At 47.9% G+C, this 19,616-nt stretch overlaps 1 protein-coding gene and 1 long non-coding RNA gene across 2 annotated transcripts in view; both read right to left on the bottom strand.

Annotated features, from left to right (window-relative positions):
- The window catches only part of utrn (utrophin), a 159,392-nt gene that overhangs the window by 69,175 nt on the left and 70,601 nt on the right, over window positions 1-19,616 (bottom strand). The window contains 1 exon segment of the mRNA XM_060042427.1: window positions 1,700-1,872. Within this exon segment, the coding sequence (XP_059898410.1) occupies window positions 1,700-1,872 (173 nt within the window).
- Window positions 9,569-14,238, bottom strand: LOC132449571 (uncharacterized). The gene is made up of 2 exons (XR_009523607.1): window positions 10,696-14,238; window positions 9,569-10,537 (listed from the first exon to the last, which is right to left on the bottom strand). It is a non-coding gene; the product is annotated as an uncharacterized LOC132449571 (long non-coding RNA).

The raw sequence follows: 19,616 nt of genomic DNA on the forward strand, positions 1-19,616 counted from the left end.
CAAGGAGTAGGTGCCGTCATAAGCACTCTGCTCCTGTTTGTGTTGATGCTCTCTTTTGGGGATAATGCATGTGAACATTGTACGCAGAGAGCCTCAATTGCTGCTCTCCGTGTTTGTGTTAATTAAACATGCAATGTAATTAGAGGGTAATGGGCCAGAGGCAATCAACTCGCCTCACACAACACAAATATAGACCATGCGCACACACAAACACACACACACACTCCAAATAAGCCCTTTCTATTCATAAACTGCTATCAAATAGCGAGACGAAATATGCATCAACGCTAACTCATATTTGAGCTGGATCCATTACAGAAAGGATCAAAGTATTTCCTCGCTATGAATAGCAGGAGCTGAGGATTTGTTCAAATGTATATCCATGGCGCCGGTGATCGACCCGCTGTGTCAGAAACCGTGCCCTTTATGTCCTCACAAACACAGACGGGGGTGGCAGCCAGACCGCAGGACGTCTGCCCTCCTGTGTTTAATATTCAGCCGCTCTACAGTCACCCAGCACCACTCCGCTGAATTGATTTGTCAATTTCCATTGCTATCGGCTTCAAACATCCCAATCCTGTCAGCCGCTCTCCTTTCTGACACCGCGCGCACACACACACACACACACACACACACACACACACACACACACACACACACACACACACACACACACACACACACACACACACACACACACACACACACACAGACAGACAGACAGACACAAAAGCTTGACAGATACACATACACAGAAAAAGACAGACACACACATACACACTGACACACTGACACACACACACACACACACACACACACACACGCACACACACACAAAGACAAATCATTTTCTCTTTTCGTTTATGCCAGGCGAGGTGGCCCCGGTCCCTTGGAGGTTATGTGAGGCAGCCTCGTCTCCCCCGACTCTGCCATCCTTTATCTTGTCAGTCCCCTGCCAGGGAGGCATCAGGCCACTGTAGGTTACTGTAGATGTCTGGAGGCCGTCTCCCCGGGCAGAGCACAGCCACAGCCACAGGGACTACGGTAACCACTGAGTGTTATGACATACTAAGGAGTAACCTTGGGGAGGGGGGGGGGACGAGCTACACTACTCCAACGTATAGGCTTGGGTTCTTGCGATCAATGTAAACAAATTAAAAGTTTATTCTTATTCTTTGTGTTTTTTGGAGGCATGCAAACCCACTTTGTGCCTACAACCCCCTACTGTATCACTGTGTGTAGATATGTGCGTTCTTAACGCCCTGGCTAGATCAGGCAATTAGGCATTGAGTCGCCTTACTCAGCCGTGAGGAAACGCTCAGACTCTAATCAATGAGCGCTGCTTCACTGAGTCCGTCTGAAGCGCAACAGACGCTAAGCAACATGCTAATACAAGTTAATTCTACGCTTGTGGACGCGTCTCCCTGTATATAACGTGTTTTTGAGGAAAGTACAGTTTGAATTTCAATCAATCCTAGATTAGTATATTTGGCCCGAGGAGACTAGTTATATGGGGACATAACTACAACCCTGTGTCCCTCCTCAGACTGTGCACCTCTCGATTGGGTGGTGGGGTGCTTGTCACGTGGGTGCTGCTTGTGACCCAGGGTGGGGTGGTGAAGTGACCAGGTGCTGCTACTGACCATCAGTTGTGTGATGTGGAGCAGTGACTGGGTGGTCTGGTGCGGGTGCTACTGACCGGATGTTGGCCGACTTGGTCTTGAGGTCGCTCCAGCGGTGGTTCATGTCGTCCAGGCGGTGCTGGAGGAACACCGCCTCCTCCGAGCTGCCCAGGGCCTTGACCATCTTGGACTTGTTCCCCTCCACGCTGCGGTAGATGTCGTTGTGGGCATCGATCTCAGCCTGGATGTCCTGAAAACAGACGAGACACCGTTTTTTAAAAGATATTACTTTACAAATTTATTTGGGGGGCAACATTCGGTCAAGGACGATGGGATGCTGAGGAGAGACGTTGAGCCCTTATTTTCTGGAAGAGTCATTGATGCAGTGGCAGACCCGGATAGGCCTGGAGGGCCTCTGCTGTACTTCACGCTTCTATATATTTTTTCCCCCATGGGTAAAGTAGTGATACTAGTGCAATGTCCTTTCTGGCCTTTATCCAAAAGACACCAAACAAAACAAAGCAAGACGGATCGAGATTCTGGTCCTTCAATTTTTTCCCGGCACCCCTATAGCATCTGTCGCCATAACAACGCTGTCCCAGGTACCACCAGTGGCGAAGGTGATGGAAAATACTGTGTGTGTGTGTGTGTGTGTGTGTGTGTGTGTGTGTGTGTGTGTGTTTGTGTGTGTGTGTGAGATACAAGGGGAGGACTGACGCAACAGAGAATTCAGTCAAACGGTTTATTTTTAGAACACAAAAACTCTCTTTCTCTCAATGCTGCTGTGCTGAGGCTTGCTTGAAGTTATTTTGACACTACACTCTCCTCAAAAACCCTAGAAAATATCTGAAGATAGTGGGCTAGCCAAAGTGTCTGCACAAGGAAGTCTCACAGTCCAAATTAATTAAGAAAAAGTGTTCGAGGCTCTGGCATTCAGCCAGTTATTGTTGGACTAATTATAGGCAATCAGTGATTGTACTTGATTATCGGAAAAATGTTACGAAAACAATGTTTTAAGAAACGCAAAGTCAGTTTTCATTACAAAATAACATTGGCTCACATTGTCTCCCTCTTTATGAAATGAGCTTTGTTGTCGCAGTCGGCCATATATCTGTGCATGTACAACCGCACCTGGTCAGTGCAGATGAAAAATTGGGAGAAAAGGGTTCAAAGTGTCATTTCTTTTTGTTCATTTATTCCCTAAAGGCATAAAATTAGGAAGGGTGCCCAGCAAATCTAAATCGTAATATTATTTATTAACAAAGGAACATTGATTTTCCTTTGAGGGCGACCATCGCCCAGCTCGCCCTAAGTTACCGCCTACATGAGCTATACACCTCTAGCCGGCCCTGATTGAGGCATCAGTTAGGGCACACAGCAGTTGGCAGATGGGCTATGTGTTCAGTGTAAGCACCAGTGTTCGAGTGCTGTACTTGGCAAAAGAACCAGTCGCCAGTGGCTATCTGAGGCTGAGCTAAACGGGGGATCAAGTAGACCAGCAGTCACATGCTGACCACTCCAAACAAATCAAATGGTACGCAAAGGTCAAACAAGCCAGAGACACACAGGATGGGTGGGGGATCAATATATAGCCAGAGAGTGAGCACTGAGAGAGAACGAGCGAGCGTAAATCGTAACAAACACACACACACACACACACGACAGGTAGTAGTGGCTGCTCAGACCCTTTTACAATGCTAGCATGTGCGAAAGCACACAAACTAGCATGCGTCTGGTATAGTTTGGCATATAGGCCGACATCTGACTACTAACGTCATGTCTTCCTTTAACCCCAACTCAGCTCTGATTCAATGTGACAAATGGGAAGGTGACGTCTGGAGACATGAATCACTGACTGTCTCCCTCGCTCAGACACACACCGGGACGCACGTCAACGGGCTAACCAAATCATGGCAGAAAAATACAAAGCGGCCCCACCAGAACATTGAGGAATTCAGGACAGCTTAGAGACACAAACAAACAATTACCCTAATTTCTGTATAATCTACTGGAGACGCAAAAGGCAGAGAGACCGGAACTAGCATATCACAGCCATAAACACACATGCACAGTAACAGAAACAAGCACAGAGAGCAAGAAGGGTAACAAGGTTAGAGTCATGTAGCGACAGGAATTCAAATGACTCCTATATGCACTATACAATGGCAATAAGCAACGCGACCTTCAGTGCTATGAATGTTAACCCTTTCAGAAGCTTCCGCCTCTCTGCGAGGTCCCTTCACAACTTTTTTCTTCACTCAATTAGTGTGACATGGGCTAAAGAAAAAATATTTTTGCAGCATCACAATGCTTGCAACTATTGAAAGGTAAAGTTTCTTTCTCCGATAAGTCACCATTTCAATGACATCAAAGTTCTCATCCGTAACCACATGAAGCACGGCAAAATCCCACAAGGGAGCACATACACACAAAAACACACATTCACTCCTCCTTTTACATCTATGTTATGTGGGTGTTTGTGTGTGCATGTGTGCGCACTAGATACAATCCCAGACTCCCATTGGGCATTTCCGTGGTCGGATCTACCTGTTCAAACTTCTGCAGCACCTCTTGCAGGCCCAAGTTCAAGCCTATCATGTTGCAACACACGCTTCGGCCCCTCCCACGCCCAACGGCGATCACCACATCCCCTCCTCCGAGGGCTCGCCGGTCGGAGGGCACCGGGGGGTCGGGGAGAGGGACGGCGGGGTCCTCCAGTGGTCCGGGTCCTGACCCGGACAGTCCGGCTCCGGGCTCGATCGCTCGGTTGATCCTCTGCAGGCAGGCTGCGAGCCTCCTGGGTCAGGGGGACCTGCGGAGCGGAGCGGGGCGCCTGGAAGGGTTTGGGGCGCGACGGACGACAGCGATCCAGGTAATGATCCTCGGTAAGGCACCGCGCAGCCCTCAGAAAGCCCTTGGCAGCGCTGTTGCGGGTGCACGCTGGCGTGTGCTCGCCTGATCCGGCCACATGACAGAAACATCCTCTTCAGACCCACGGCGGTAGCAGTAGCAGCAGCAGTGGCGCCGGCGGCCGAAGCGGTTGCCAGGGCGGAGAGGAGCCGTTAGCCCGTGGTCATGCCTCACAGCTGGGTCAGAGAAGGAGAGAGAGAGAGAGAGAGAGAGAGAGAGAGAGAGAGCCCAGGTGGTGGTGCTCCTCCAAGGCCAGCAACGAAGTCAGTGAGGCTGGGCGTGGAATCGCTGGGGTCTTGGGCGGAGGTCCGGCGAGGGAGATAACGGCTCCAGGTCCTTAGGGAGGACTGGTTGATGTAAACCAGTGGTGGGGCCAGAGGAAAAGCCTTTCCTCTCTGAACTCACTTCAGCCCCTATCTCTCTTGCGCACACACTTTAGTTCCCCCCCTCAGGGCATGAACGAGCTGCCTTAACTTTCTCCGTCATGGTCCAACTTTGGGTTCGAGAGCAAACGCATTTGTTCTAAATTACTTATGAAAAGCAGAAATCCCGAGGCACGAACACTGACCCACTTCAGTTTAAGAGGTTAAACAGCAGCGCAGGGCAGGCCACATGGCGATTCCTCGCGCTCCTTGGAGGTACAGCCGGCCCCACACAGCTCCGAGTGAGACAGAGCGGCTACAGTCTCTGGCCTTTCACTAACCTTACCGGCCCAGGCCCCACCCAAGGAACTCCTCGTTCCAACCCCAGCCTCCTTCTCTCACACCCTCCTAATCGTCGCCACAACAGGGCCTTTGTGCACACTTTGTGAAACCGGCCCACCCTTCAGATGTTCTGGTTTGGGGTCCACGCTTCCAAACGAGTTCCCTGGAGAACTCTTCTTCTTCTTCTTCTCTGGTCTTGGGGGCCTCAGGGCCTGTCAGGACCTCTGTGGGTCCCAAGGCCTCTGCTTCAGCTACTCCGGTCCACGAGGAGGTAAGAGAGCATACGGAGGAGGTGAAAGTGTAATCGTCTTCCCTTCTCTTCCCCGTCAGGCTGAGTCAAAGGGAACTGGTTTCAGTGTCTTTCCGTCTCTTTGGTCTACTTCTCTTTCTTCCTCTCGGGGGAACGGCGGGTCGCCACCGAGACCTCCGGGCTCCCTCTTCCCTCCTCCGCTGCTCTCCACTCACTGGCTCCACTCGTTCACACAGCTGTTTATTATTTAATCAGAATCCACCCTTTGCAACCCCTCCAACCCGCCGGACCCCTCCACCGCTCAGCAGTGTCCCCCCTCCCTCTCTCCCTCGCTCTCCCTTCCTCTCTACCTCTCTCGGCCTTCACTCACTCTCTAAACTATGTTGACACACACACACACACACACACACCCACTTCCTGCCGCCTTGAGAGAGAGAGAGGGAGGGTTGGGGGGGTTGGGGGGTTAGGGGCGAGAGGTGGGAAGAGGAGGCGTGCGAACAAAAAAGCGCTTTCAATTCCAGATTGGGGAGGGATGGCATCGGGAATCGGTAAGGAGCCGATGTGGAAAGGGAGGAGTGAGAGGAGGTTAGAAGGATCACGCACTTGAAGAAGTGGCCTTCAGTGTGAAGGAAGCACAAAGCGGGAAGCATTGTGCGTTTAAGAAGCTGTAGAGCTGAAGCATTAACAAAAGGTACAAACCCACCCCCACCACATACACCTGTGTGTGTGTGTTTGTGTGTGTGTGAGTCTTTGGGTTGTGTGAGTGAGTGAGTGAGTGAGTAAGTGTGTTTGTGTGTGTGAGTGAGTGAGGCACTGAGTGGGTGGGTGAGGCAGTGAGTAAGTGGGTGTGTGTGCATCTAGACATTGAACAGAAGGACAGACATGTGGTGCGCATCAAAGACCAGATATTAGATGGCAGTCAAGGTAGGGGGTGTGTGTGCGTGTGTGTGTATATGTGGCGGTGCGGGGGATAACGTAATGTTGCATATTCATAAGCGGCGGGCTTTGAAGTGTGCTTAGCTAATTAAAATATTTACATACGCCGCTATGCAGCGTTTTTGATGCGCGCCAACACAGATATTCGCTGTTTGAGTGCTCTTCAGCGCGGCACGTGAAAGAAAACATTGCAAGTAACTGGTGGGAATTAGCATGTTGCGAACGCGAGCGCACAACCACCAATGCCGCCTTTGAGGATCCTTCCACGCCTTCCAGAGAAAAGACAGCTCCGGCTCGTGATGTGTTAAACTCAAATGCCTCTCAACACACTGCCAGACGCTTGTTATTGTGAGGTAGAAAACACACACACACACACACACACACACACACACACACACACACACACACACACACACACACACACACACACAGAAGCACAGCACAACAGAAAGTAAATTAGTAAGGAACCACAGAAGATTAGGACCATTATGGGGAGAGCATGAACGCAGCAGCCTCTATCCCTGAGGCGGTGAGTGCCGGAGGGAGAGAGAGAGAGAGAAAGGACAACATATGAAGGATAAAGGCTCATGAGACACTGGAGTCGGCAGGAAGCAGAATGATGGGGGGGGAAAGGCCTGGGGGGGGCATTTTGTACATGAAAATAGGAGTTTGAATAGTGAGAGAATGGTCGAACACTGAATAGAGTGAAACGGGAAACTAGGGAGCGATAGCGATGTTAATAATTGTGTGGGGTTTGCTTGGGCTGAGGCAAATCTGTCTGCAACACCCTGGATTGGGGCAGGAATGAAAGAGAGACGGAGAGAAAGACGGACACAGAATAGCCAGGACTGAGAGAGAGAATATGGAGCCGAAATACTGTCCGGCAACACACTGACTGAAACACACAAACAGGAGCACAAAGGATTTCATGACACGAAAGGCAATATAGAAATAAACCTCACTGAATTCACAATAAAGCCTGCTAAATACAGGGATATGAGAAAGAGGAAAAGAAAACGAGAGTTCGAGCAGAGGAATAGCAAGACTCAACCAGGCTTCATTTTATCGTTTCTTATACTTGACGATAAACAGCGCACAGAGAATTAAAAGAGGAACTTAGTTCTCTCTACAGTTATCGAGCTATTGTTTTATTTTGTTTGCAAGAACCTTTTGAGTAGCCTGTCCAAAAGTACACAAGTCAACAACTGAGGGCAGAAAATGGGGCCAGTGTGATGAGAAAAGGCAACACTGCTCTCCTCAGGAACTAAACATCATTGGGAGACAAGGCATACACACACAGACAAGCTGACCTCATCTGCAGCACATTCTGTACAACTAGAGTGACAGATGGCAACACTCTCAGAAAGATTCCCCATCAACAATGAGGTCACTTCCTGTGGTCCAGGTTATCGCTGGCACACCTCTTCCTGTTTGTAGCGCCCTGCCCGAGAGATGTCAGCCCAGATCAGCGACTTCATGTTTATACATGGTGTGTGTGTCTGTTTTTCTGTGTGTTTTTCTCTCTCTCTGTGAGTGTGAGTGAGTGAGTGAGTGAGTGAGTGAGTGAGTGAGTGAGTGAGTGAGTGAGTGAGTGAGTGAGTGAGTGAGTGAGTGAGTGAGTGTGTTTTTCTGTGTTTTTCTCTGTGTGTGTGTGTGTGTGTGTGTTTTTCTGTGTTTTTCTCTGTGTGTGTGTGTGTGTGTGTGTGTGTGTGTGTGTGTGTGTGTGTGTGTGTGTGTGTTAGTTTTTCTCTGTGTTTGTGTGTGGAGTTGGTCTTGATCTACTTACTTACATACACATTGCAAGAACATTGCAAATCTGTACGACCAGCCGTGGTGTGTGGAGCACCTCGTTTCTCTGTGTTACAAGGCGACAGAAACCGTTATCAAATCGATACGCAAATCCCTATTGAGTCCCAATTAAATTAATACAGTGCATTTGTTCAACAACAGCCGTTAACAAAGACACGCATGATCTGATGGGATGTGAGCACAACAAACTCAGCAATAAACGACAATATAGATACAGGTGGAACGGTCGGCAAGGCAGAGCAATGAAGAGGTATGCTCGGACAGGTGATGGAGAGCCATGTCGAGAAAGGTGATATTAGTGGTGGTTGGCCACACTGAAATACACCCGCCTGCACAAACGGACGCAAAGGCTCGGCGATTCAAGGAAGACGCACACGGCGTCCTCGAAAGCTATGTGTACAGAGGATTTGCCAGGATTTGCCATCTGATAAGGTTGGCAGCCTGTGAATAATGTATTTAATCAAGCGTGGGTGGATACGAGATCACCACAGGACTGCCGGAATCGGAAGCCGCTACCGCAAAAGTCCTGAAGCGCCGCCCAAAAAACAAAAAAAAAAAACAACGGCTGAGCCGGAGCCGCCAACTGCTCGACATGATGGGCTCCGTGATGTGATTGAGGGATCCGCACGGCGCTGTCGGAGCTCCTCACTCCGGGGCCTTGATCATCTCATTCCAGACCGAGCCGGTTAGGTCCAGGTAAAAAAAATTATAAAATGAGAGGATGCAAAATATTCAAGTAAAGGTTGCAGCTAAAAAGAATAAAAAAGACAAAGCCAGTCAAAGTCTGAGGCTGCGTGGGCTTGAGTGTCTCTATACAATAATGTGCAAAAACAGGAGAACCGACAGACATAATCCCCCCCACACACGCGTACAACCCTCAACCTTCAAACACACACATAAACACAACCCCGAACTCTGGGACATACACACACAGACACACAAACACACGTTCAATAACAGCAGCCTCTGTCCTTCGTAATCAGCAAGCTTTGAGAAACTGACCAAACGCTCTCTTTAACAACATCCCCCAACAGCTGATCTAGAATGATCTGACACCCATGACGTTCTTGAAATAATGGGTGGGACGTGGGGTCAAAGGTTGAATGAAAAAAAAGGCAGATTGTTAACATCGCGTGCAACCACTCGATGATTGACCCTCGGTGACAACGAAAAGCAACGGAAGGCTGTCCATGGGTAGACAGATCAACTGCTCAAAACGGGGAAGATTGGAATCGATCAGAGACTTGTTGCACTGTTGGTTCCAATAATGACCTATTGATCATGGTGGACCCTTTGTAGTCTGTAAGCCGCTTAGGAGATAACCATAAGAAAATCAGTGTGTGCGCGCGTGTGTGTGTGTGTGTGTGTGTGTGTGTGTGTGTGTGTGTGTGTGTGTGTGTGTGTGTGTGTGTGTGTGTGTGTGTGTGTGTGTGTGTGTGTGTGTGTGTGTGTGTGTGTGTGTGTCTCTGTTTGTGTGCACGCTAGGAGATGATGATATGCCTTCATTTAATCTAGCGTTCAAAGCCAAAAACGTGCCTCCCCCCCCCAGAATGGGGGGCTGTCTTCTTTCCACTTCACTAGGTCCTTCTGAAACGCCCCGCTTCAAGTGCTCTGCCTCCGGGGGGTGGGCAAGGCTAATCTCACAAAGCGCAGTGGGGGGTCCGACGCTCTGTCGGAGAGACACCACGACAGACCCCTTGTGACGCCCGCGATAGAAAGGGCGGGAGCCTGTGGGACCAATTAGCATCATGCCAACACAAACTGGCACCGGCGCTTATAAATAACGACATTGGCGGTAGCGGAAGGGAGCTGAAGTCAGGAATTAAAACGTCGGTCCTTTAGAATGAGCTGAAGTCACAAAGTCAAGATTTCAAAAGACCTAAAGTATGGCAAAAAGTTATGTCCTCATCCGTTTCTGCCCGTGTATGATGCATGCGTGCACATGTGCGCGCAGTGCCGCACACACACACACACACACACACACGCACAGACCCACACACACACGCACACACACGCACTCTCACCCCGGAGCAGGCCATTTCGGCCCGTCATCATAAAATAATATGGTGTGAGTCTAGCCTAGGCCCGGAGCGCGTGGTTACAGACACAATCTGGGGCTGGGAGATAAACGAGCGGACGGAGGCAGTGAAAGACAAATTAGAACATGCTTAGAAGGATTGAACAGAGCAGTGAAGAGGAGAACGGAGGTCGAGGCACGGGGGATGGAGCACAACGGGTCACTGCCGTGAAGAAACGGCACAAGAGTGGAAGAGAAGGCCTTGTGTGCAGCGGAACATTCTTGCTTCCTTCAGAAAATAAACCCAAAAGGAGGAATTTGGGTCGTTATCAAAATGGTCTGCCATTATTGGTCCGATGATTAGAGTTGTTTGCTTTGAGTAAGAATCTGGATAATAGATAAAGGGATGGCTGTTAGGAGTTGGAAAATGGCAATCGCTATACCCACCTCTTGAGGAAACATTCCATGAGGAGTTTCTAAATCTCAAACTTGGAGAGAGGTTTCATATGGCGGCAGGTTGACGCTGATGTTTTGAAGGATTAAAAGAAAAAAAATATATGTTAACATGTGTTATCACCGTATTATAACCAACAAACACTTGACCCTTCACCAGACGCGGGCATCATCTTCACAATTTGAGTCTCCGTAACCTCGAATTCTAAACCAAATCATGGGAAGTAGACATTTATTTCTCCGAGATTTTTTTTTTAACAAATAGCTGCGCTACATTGTCGACCATGTGACGCAAATTGGAAACGAGTTACCTTCAGATAACAAAGTCCACTGAAAAAAAATCTTGACCAAGATGAAAAGGAACGGATATTAACCCATTCCTCTCAGGATTTCAAAACAGCTTTTCAACCGCAGCCTCGAGCTTGCGGTTAGCGTCTCTCTCTCCTATGACGCCTGTGCCTTCACAGAGAGGCAGCCTTACAGGGCACACACTGTTCCGACGGCAAAGCTGCTTTCACCGTGGCCTCTCTGAGCCCACTGAACATGATGAACAGGCAGGCGGCCGGAGATCTACATCCCAGCAAACAGAACACATTACTCACCGCAGTCATACCTTAAGACACCAAAATAAAGCAGCAGAATTAATAGGCCTGTAGCCGGAATAAATTACAGATGATGAAACTCCAGGAATTAGGCAAAAATTTGAAGCTGATTTGACAGTCGCTAACTATTATCCAAATTGGGTCGAATTGAAGACTAATCGGTTGCCGTGTGACTAGCGGAGTAAGGGGGGTTACGATGCCAAAGCGAGCTGCGATGAAGCAATCAGACGCCTGGATGGGTTTTTGACATGACATAAATTGTAACCGGCCATCTTGCAGTATTAGAAATCTTCCACAATTCCCTGGAAAGAACCGGAGTGCACCATTGACTCCGTGTTCACCTTCACATGGCTTATAGAAGTGAAACTGAACCTTATAGGACATTGTGAATAGAGACGCATAAAATGCCTTTTTGAGGCTCGTCACACTGTGAACGTGAACCTACACTGTGGCTTATCAATCAACTGCACGGTCCTGTGTGAGCTTTGAGATCATAGGCTTTGGCCGAGCAGAGCAGACGATTGCAAAGTACACGTTACCTTGAATGGTACGGCGTCGACTGGAGGGTGTAAGGCAGATACAGCTGAATGGTGCATTGTTCGACCTCCCACATTACACAACCGAGAGGCCTCAGCGCTTCTGTACGTGAAATGCAAAAACCTATTGAAACAGTTATTGTACATTGACTTTTGTTTTAGTTAAGGTTTTGTTTTTAAATCTCTGGATATTTGAGAACAAAGTGCGTTACGACAAGGGTAGGTCATGAATTAGGGAGAAGGTCAGCTTTCCGAAAGGAAACATAATTGCTTTCCAAACATAGTGGAAAGGGCCGTATGTCCATGAAGTAAATTATAAGAGGTTAAACAGGAGTTCATGCTAAAGTAATGAAGAGCAAGTTCACTGTAATATTTACGATTTTGCAGCATGTTTATCTTTCATCGTGACTGATGACTTATTCGTGCACCCCAATGAATGTTAAATAAGGGCCCAAGTTAGTCACTGGAGGGTGTAGATGGCTCATTAAAGAGGGAGAAATAATTAACGTTCCTGATACTTCGGTGGCATGTTTATCCAATTCATAAATCACACCTGGGTTGGGTGGTGAACCGTTGCCATATGGCACGAGGAAAAACAAAACAAAACAAGGTCTAGTCTTTTTTCTTTTGCAATCACCTGGCAATCCAGACAGGGCTTCCAGGAGCATAAACACCAACTGCCGCTGCCAAAAAAAGTGTGGATATGAACACCAGATTAGACAGAGGCGGTGACATGACATAGTCTGTCGGTGTGCGTGTCGTGAATGTATTAAAGCTTTAATGTTTGCCTGCTAAACAGTGTCCTTCTATAGATTTCCTAACAAATGCAGAAAATGTACCTTTTATTTTATTTGTATTTTTTTCATGGTCGCTTTTCTTCTCCACATCCTACTCTGTCCTTCCGCCCCCTGATAATCGCCCCTGTTCCTCATTCTAGCACTACTCAACGAGCTTCAATGTCGTCCTCCTCCCCTTGTTCCTTTATTGCCCAGGGAGAATGAAGTGATCAGAAAGAGCTACAGGTCGCCCTCCCTCTGACACCCCCCTCCCCATCTCCTTAACAACGATCTGATGGATCAACATATAACTTCCTGGATGTTTATAGCAGCAGGGGGCTGTCTGGGCCCACGCAGCGATACCATGGTCTCCGCTCCTCAGGCAGCAACAGCCTTTCCTCATTCTGCCGGCTACCTTGTTGCTTGTCTCCATCCATCTGTTTCTTCCGCTACCATTGGCCAACATTTTAGATCCCGCTGCCTAGACACAATGTTCACTGACTGCCTGATTGTCATCTTGGCGTTTGCATGCAGTGAAGCGAGAACTGATTGGAGGACAAAGGCCTCTGTTTTTTTTCGAAGAAAGGCTTAAGAATGGATCTAAGAAAGGCTTCAATTACAAAGTGATCACGGCATGTTCCGTGAAGCCGATTGCAGTTATGTTTTTTTATCAGGATTTTCATCAAGAAGTATGATTACTATTGATCCCCTTCATAGCTTAGCGTAGACAAAAAATAAAGGTATTTCTTCCATAAACTCTTATGGTTCTTAACCTCTAAAGTTGCATGACACCCCTTTCCTCAGAAGAACGATGAAAAAAATATCTCTCCAAATAAATATCTGTACTTTGAATTTATATTTTCCGTTCTTTCATTTTGATATACATTCTGGGGGAGGGGGGGTTAAGCTATTTGTGTAAGGGTCACTGGCAGTGGCGTTTTCTCCCGGAGGCCAAGGGAAGCCAGGCTTCCCTGTTTTTTAGACATCCAATAAAAACATTTATATTAACAGTTTTGGTTATTCTTTGGTGCTGTGTTGCTGTCATTTCTTCCACATTTTCTCGTCTCATTGAGCATTTCAAAATGCGCGAAACAGCGCCCCTCTAAATCTTAAATACTGAATACGTGGTAAAACACGACATTGCACACTGTATGTCTGTGAGGAAGCCAGCCCGAGACGGCATCCCTTGGTGAATAAAAAGAAGAAGGATTAACCAATCAGGTGAGGCTACCGTCATGACACTGCCCTCCTGTGATTAGTCAGCAGGGTGCCAGGCTTCACACCAATCAAATCAAAGCATCAACGTCAACGTAAACAAATAGCGGGAGATTAGCACGTTTGCAACAAGGAGGGTCGAGATTTAGAGTATTTAGTCAAATGTAACCAAACTGCCCCATGGGCAGAAACTAAAAATTAAATCTGACGGCAGGCCAATGTCGAAGCTTCAGCTGCGTGTGGAGAACATTGTTTAGGAGGACTGTGCGTGTGTGAGATTGAGTGAGTGAGTGAGTGAGTGAGTGAGTGAGTGAGTGAGTGAGTGAGTGAGTGAGTGAGTGAGTGAGTGAGTGAGTGAGTGAGTGAGTGAGTAAGTTAGAGAGAGAGAGAGAGAGAGCGCGTTTGTCGTGTCGGTCAGGTTAGACTCTTACCAGGATTTACACACGCCTCTAACCGTTAGAGGCGTGTGTAAATCCTGGTAAAATTACCAGGCGCTCAAATAGCTCTTACATTTACATTACATTTAATAGATACAAGCTGCAACGTACTATTTTCTGTTCCCCAACTTCAAAAAGCATGCAGATTAAAGGTTTTGTCTCATTTTGTCTCACTTATTCAAAAAAAATCCCCACGCCACGCCACTGGTCACTGGCTTGTACATTTTCCATTTATCTGATCTAAAATCTTGGAAATGCATAATCAAAGAGTGTGTCAATATTTATTTACCATCTACAAAATCCCCTGCTTTCCACACAGGTCCAATCAAACTGTTGCAGATTATTAGGGTGTGCACAGCGTGTTTCCAAAGACACATATTTACATAAGGGCTGACACCATTCTGGACGGATGCCTGACTAACTGAACCGATGGAACCTCCTGCCTGACATAACAACACAGGACGGCGCATGGTGATGATGTGTGACGCGTTTGCTCCAAAAGCGGAGCACAGCTGGAGCCGAGGTGGAGCCGAGCTCACCAGATGTGTTACTGTGTTACGCAGTGCGGTGTACGCAGCTTGTGTGGCAAGGCGCATCTCACCACACTTACGCCCCGTGCCCACTACCTCCGTCAGTTGTCCGTTGCCCATTGACTTTGAATGGGGACGGACGCGCAATGCATTGTGGATCCGTCCGTTCGTTTGGAGCGTTCGCCACCGTCAGAAAGTTGAAAAATGTTCAACTTTTTCGGCAGCGACGGTTCCGTCATCCAATCAGATCGCGTATGCAAATGTAAGCACTGTGACGCCACTCGGGCTCTGACGATACTGGAAAGCGGGAAAGCGGGTCATCTTGCCTCGCAACAAGCAGGAAGAAGCGGGAAGAACCCGGCGAACCGATTTGATTGGCTGACGGATGCATCTGCAAAGACTACTCCCCCATCCGTCAGCCACGCCTTCCCACGTCCGTTGACTGACGGTGCAGTGGGCACGAGGCGTTAGCAGCACGTCAGCAGAGTGCATTAAAAGAACGCAAGCAAGTCAGTGATATTTATCTGTTTAAATACGTGTGAAATAGCTTCCCCCCTTTAGCATTTTCCATTTCATCCGATCAGGAGAGAGAACTCCACAAACCCGCAACGCAGTTAGCAGGATGTCACTGTCGAGGGACAAAGTCAAAACCGGCAAAGCTACGGTATCAAAGGCGAAACCGGAATAACTAAATGCGCCAACCCCAAAATAACAGTGAAGAAAAGAGAAGTAAGAAGGCTGCCAGGAAATAGTCTTGCAAGACCCAGATTTGTATCAGTGTGGCCTTTGATTGGTGGAAAAACATATGGTGATGTGGGGTGGAGAGGGGAGAGACAACTAGAAAGATCGCTGGCAGCGCATTTAGGTTATATGACTAATTATTAGTCATACAGGCTTGAGCGAAGTAATGTTGATGAGTACTCATGTGCAACAACACAGACCGTATTTTGCAAGAAAGCATTGTTGCTCACTTAAGGGCAAGATTCATCTCTTCTTTTCTATGGCAAATTAACATTATATGGGAGTCTGGTCAAGCCTGTGGAAAACAAAGTCACCCAGGTGTCTCCGCATCGACCTAGCGGGGCACTCACCACACTCCTCTCCCTATGTGGAGACAGGCTCAATCAGCATCAACCTACAGTCTCTCATCTCCACACATGGAGGAGAGCAGATCAGATGTACACTTTGAACTCGCCTTAAGTGCTGCCCAGCGCCGCTGACTTAAATTACCCCCAAACGAAGATCAGGAGACCGGGATGAGAGAGGTGAAGATCAGAGAGAGAGAGCGAGAGAGGCGAGAGCAGGAGCGGCGGATGTGGAAAAAAGCAGAGGTTGCAGGTTTATCTTGCCTCTCGACGCGAGAGCCAAACTTGCACCACAAGCCCTTTTTCTTAGTGATGGAGGCCGACCTGCCAGCCGTTGACACAAAACAAGCGCGTGCTTCAGACTTTAGAGGGATGCAAAACTCAATGAGGGTAATTAAAGGGAACAGGAACGAGAGCATGGGGACAAAAACGTGAGAAAGAAATGCAGGGAAATGGAAGGTTCTGGTTTGAGGGCCTGCGTGTGCATGGGCTTGGGCGTGCGTGTGTGCGTGCGCACGTGTGTGCTACTTTAACCCAGCACCGAGGGTTATCGGCACCACCATTAGGCGGTTAATGAACATACGACAGCTGTTTCCGACGTGGAGCAAAAGGAAGGAGGCGGAGGACGAGTGCGCGTGGGAGGATGAAGCAGTGCATGGAGAAAAAAAACAACCAGATAAGAACGGTCGAAGGGGATAAATAAAAGAGTTAGCAGTTACCGTCTGGCGCATCTGGACCTCTGTGGATCCTGCCACGGTCCACTGCCTCTAATGGAGATGAAAGGCGCTAGGTAGGGGGGGCCCGGTGTCAAATACATATAGCGGGTCCCCAAGGGCCCGGCCTAGTCCGTCTGCTCCGCACCAACAAATACCAACACTGTGTCTGTGTGTCTCACTGCGTGTTTGTTTGCGTTCTGTCTGTGTCTGTCTGCTTGTCTGTCTGCTTGTCTGTCTATGTGTCTATGTATGTGTGTGTGTGTGTGTGACTGTCTGTGTGTGTGTTTGTGTGTGTGCGTGTATGCTTGTGAGTGTGTCTGCCTGTGTGTGGACGCGTCTGCGGTGTCTGTCTGCCTGAACACTGAGCAAAACATATATTAAATAAAACGTGAATCACATGTCACGCGGCGTATTCTGCCTCGATTCCTGTTTTGTTTTTCTCTTGATGACTGCTTTCCTGTACAGCCTGTCGCGTTCCGTATACTGTCGTGCATAATGCGATGGATGCCATATTATGCGCAGCGGGAGGCCCAGCCACTTAATCAGACGCCTTAGTTCCTCTCACACAGGGAGCCATGTTGCGTAAGTAAGTCTGGGGAACAAAGTCTGGGGCAGGTGGGAGGAGGAGGAGGAGGAGGCGGTGGAGAGGATGTGCTGGGCCAGGTGAGAAGTGTTCCTCATCAGCCCTTTTGACTCCCGAGGGGAATAGAGACGTGACGTCACTGGATGAGCAGATGGCTGGAGAGCGGGGCCTGAGCTCCCTTAGAGAGCTAGGTAAAGTAGGGGTCAGCCTGGGCAGCTGAAACCGCCCATCCTCACAACCAAAGAAATTAAAGGAGTGGATTGATAGTGCTCCATGTTCATTTCAATGTTTTATCTCGCCTACTGTAATACGTGCCAATGGTGTTCAAGTTGATCCAAACACCGGTCCTTGTGCAAAATGTCATACATTTACCAAACGATTTAAGTTTACTTTAGTTTTGTATTGAAATAGGTTATAATGTGTACTACACACATAGCATGTGCTTACTTAGTGACCTAGTAAGCACAACGCCACTGGACCTTGTGTTTAAGCCTACCATGAACGGTGGCACCAGAAGCAGATCTGGAACGGTTTCCATTGCTGGGGTCATATTTACATTCGCATTTCACCTCATATCACCTCGTGTCACTTTTGCCACTGAGTTCTCCCTCTGCTTTATTCATTCGACATCCCTCCCTCCATCCTTCACTCTTGATTAAGCCTGGCTTTTCACATCCATCAGGCTGACTTTACACGCGTGCCCTTGCCCTCTCATTTATATGCTCCATTAGCCGAACACATCACGGTGAATACTCTCATTCATGTCCCAAATAGGTCAGTCAGACGCGACTGTGTTGCCTCAAACGAAGCAGATCTGACATGACTGGTCGAGGCATCTGTGATAAATAGAGATCTGTATTCCGCCCAAAAATACATAGTTGTTGTACAATCGGCGCTAATTTTAGAAGGACACTATTGAAGGTCGGGCTTGATGTGGAGCACTACAAATTACACACAGCAAAAATACAGAGTGAAAGCGATATACTGACACGCGCACGCAACCACACAGATGCACTTGCAAAAGGCCTTCTTTTACAGCCTTTGAGCACTCTCTTTGATCTCGCAACTTGATGAGGAAACACACATTCGGGCCTTAATTAGAGGGGACTAAAGCGATTTATGAAACGCATAGTTCTGAAGCAAAATATGTGTACACATCGGTTAGCCGTGCACTGCAGTGAAAGCGCTCTCCCCTCAAAAGAAATGCTAGAAGAGATTCAGATGGACTTAACTTAGTCATAAGCATTGGCTCACATCGTTATTTGTGGAGTGGACGGGAGTGGACAGGGAGTACTATTAATAGATTAATAGCTGTGACGGCAAACATTGAAATGAATTAATTATGCATCAACAGCACATTATTGTCTGTACACAGAGATGTACATTGCTGTCCAAACGGGTACAGCAATGTGCATCTGGGTTGTTCCCAAAATGTATTCCTATCATGAAATAAGGAAAGTATTTTTCTTGTCAGCATGAAGACTATTTCATGCTTGATTTGAATGGAGGATTGGTCTCCGTTAGTTGTCGGGCTGTCATCAATTTCACGCTTAGTTCGTACAAATCATTTTTTTGTCATCGTTACTTAACACCACAGCGGCTTTAGAAGTATTGTATTGTATTGTTCCACCAGCTTTGGATTAGGTGAAGAGCGATTGGCAAGCTGTGGGGTACACCAACAGGCAAGTCAAATAAGAGGGCTTTGTCAAAGTACAAAAATGTGAGGCGACACATCGTTAGTACATTGATGAAAAGTATGTTAGCGACCACGTAAGAAAATAGCTACAAAATGCTTTTGGCCGGAAACATTACATTTTACAGTGCAAATTCACGAGGAAAGTAACGTCATGAAACGATGATTCACGCACCCCATAAAAAAAAGGCGTGAATCATGAAAATGTCAAATATGGTAAGTACTACCTACCATGAATCTTACATATAATCACCCACTGTGCACTACTGACCACACCCAAAGTGGTATAAATGTCCGAGCTGACCTCCCTGCAACATGTTGCATCCACTCAGCCGTGATAGGCTTCAAGTGATGTCTTCAGGTACGTCCCCCCTAATCTGTGAACATACCCCGGTGGTAAGAACCCTCGTCGGCCATCTTGTATACATCCACCGATACAATGCAAAGAATAGACGGAGGGGGAATGTATTTATAATGAATGAAAAGGCGGATTTCCTCTATTATTACAGATGGAGCTGTGGAGCTACCGCTGCCTCTCTAATTGAACTCAGTATGTGGCAGAGAACCCAGCCCCCCCCCCCCTGCCCCCCCCCCCCTGCCCCCTCGTATGCAGAAATATTCAAGTAATAGGAAGCCTTTGAAGAAGCCGGGACATCACAGTGACGGCTGTTCACCACTGCAAATCCACCCCAAGGCTTTTTTTTTTCCTTCCTGATGTTTATTTGCATAAAAGGCCGTGACC

Source organism: Gadus macrocephalus, chromosome 21, assembly GCF_031168955.1.
Source record: "Gadus macrocephalus chromosome 21, ASM3116895v1".
NCBI classification, from domain to species: domain Eukaryota; kingdom Metazoa; phylum Chordata; class Actinopteri; order Gadiformes; family Gadidae; genus Gadus; species Gadus macrocephalus.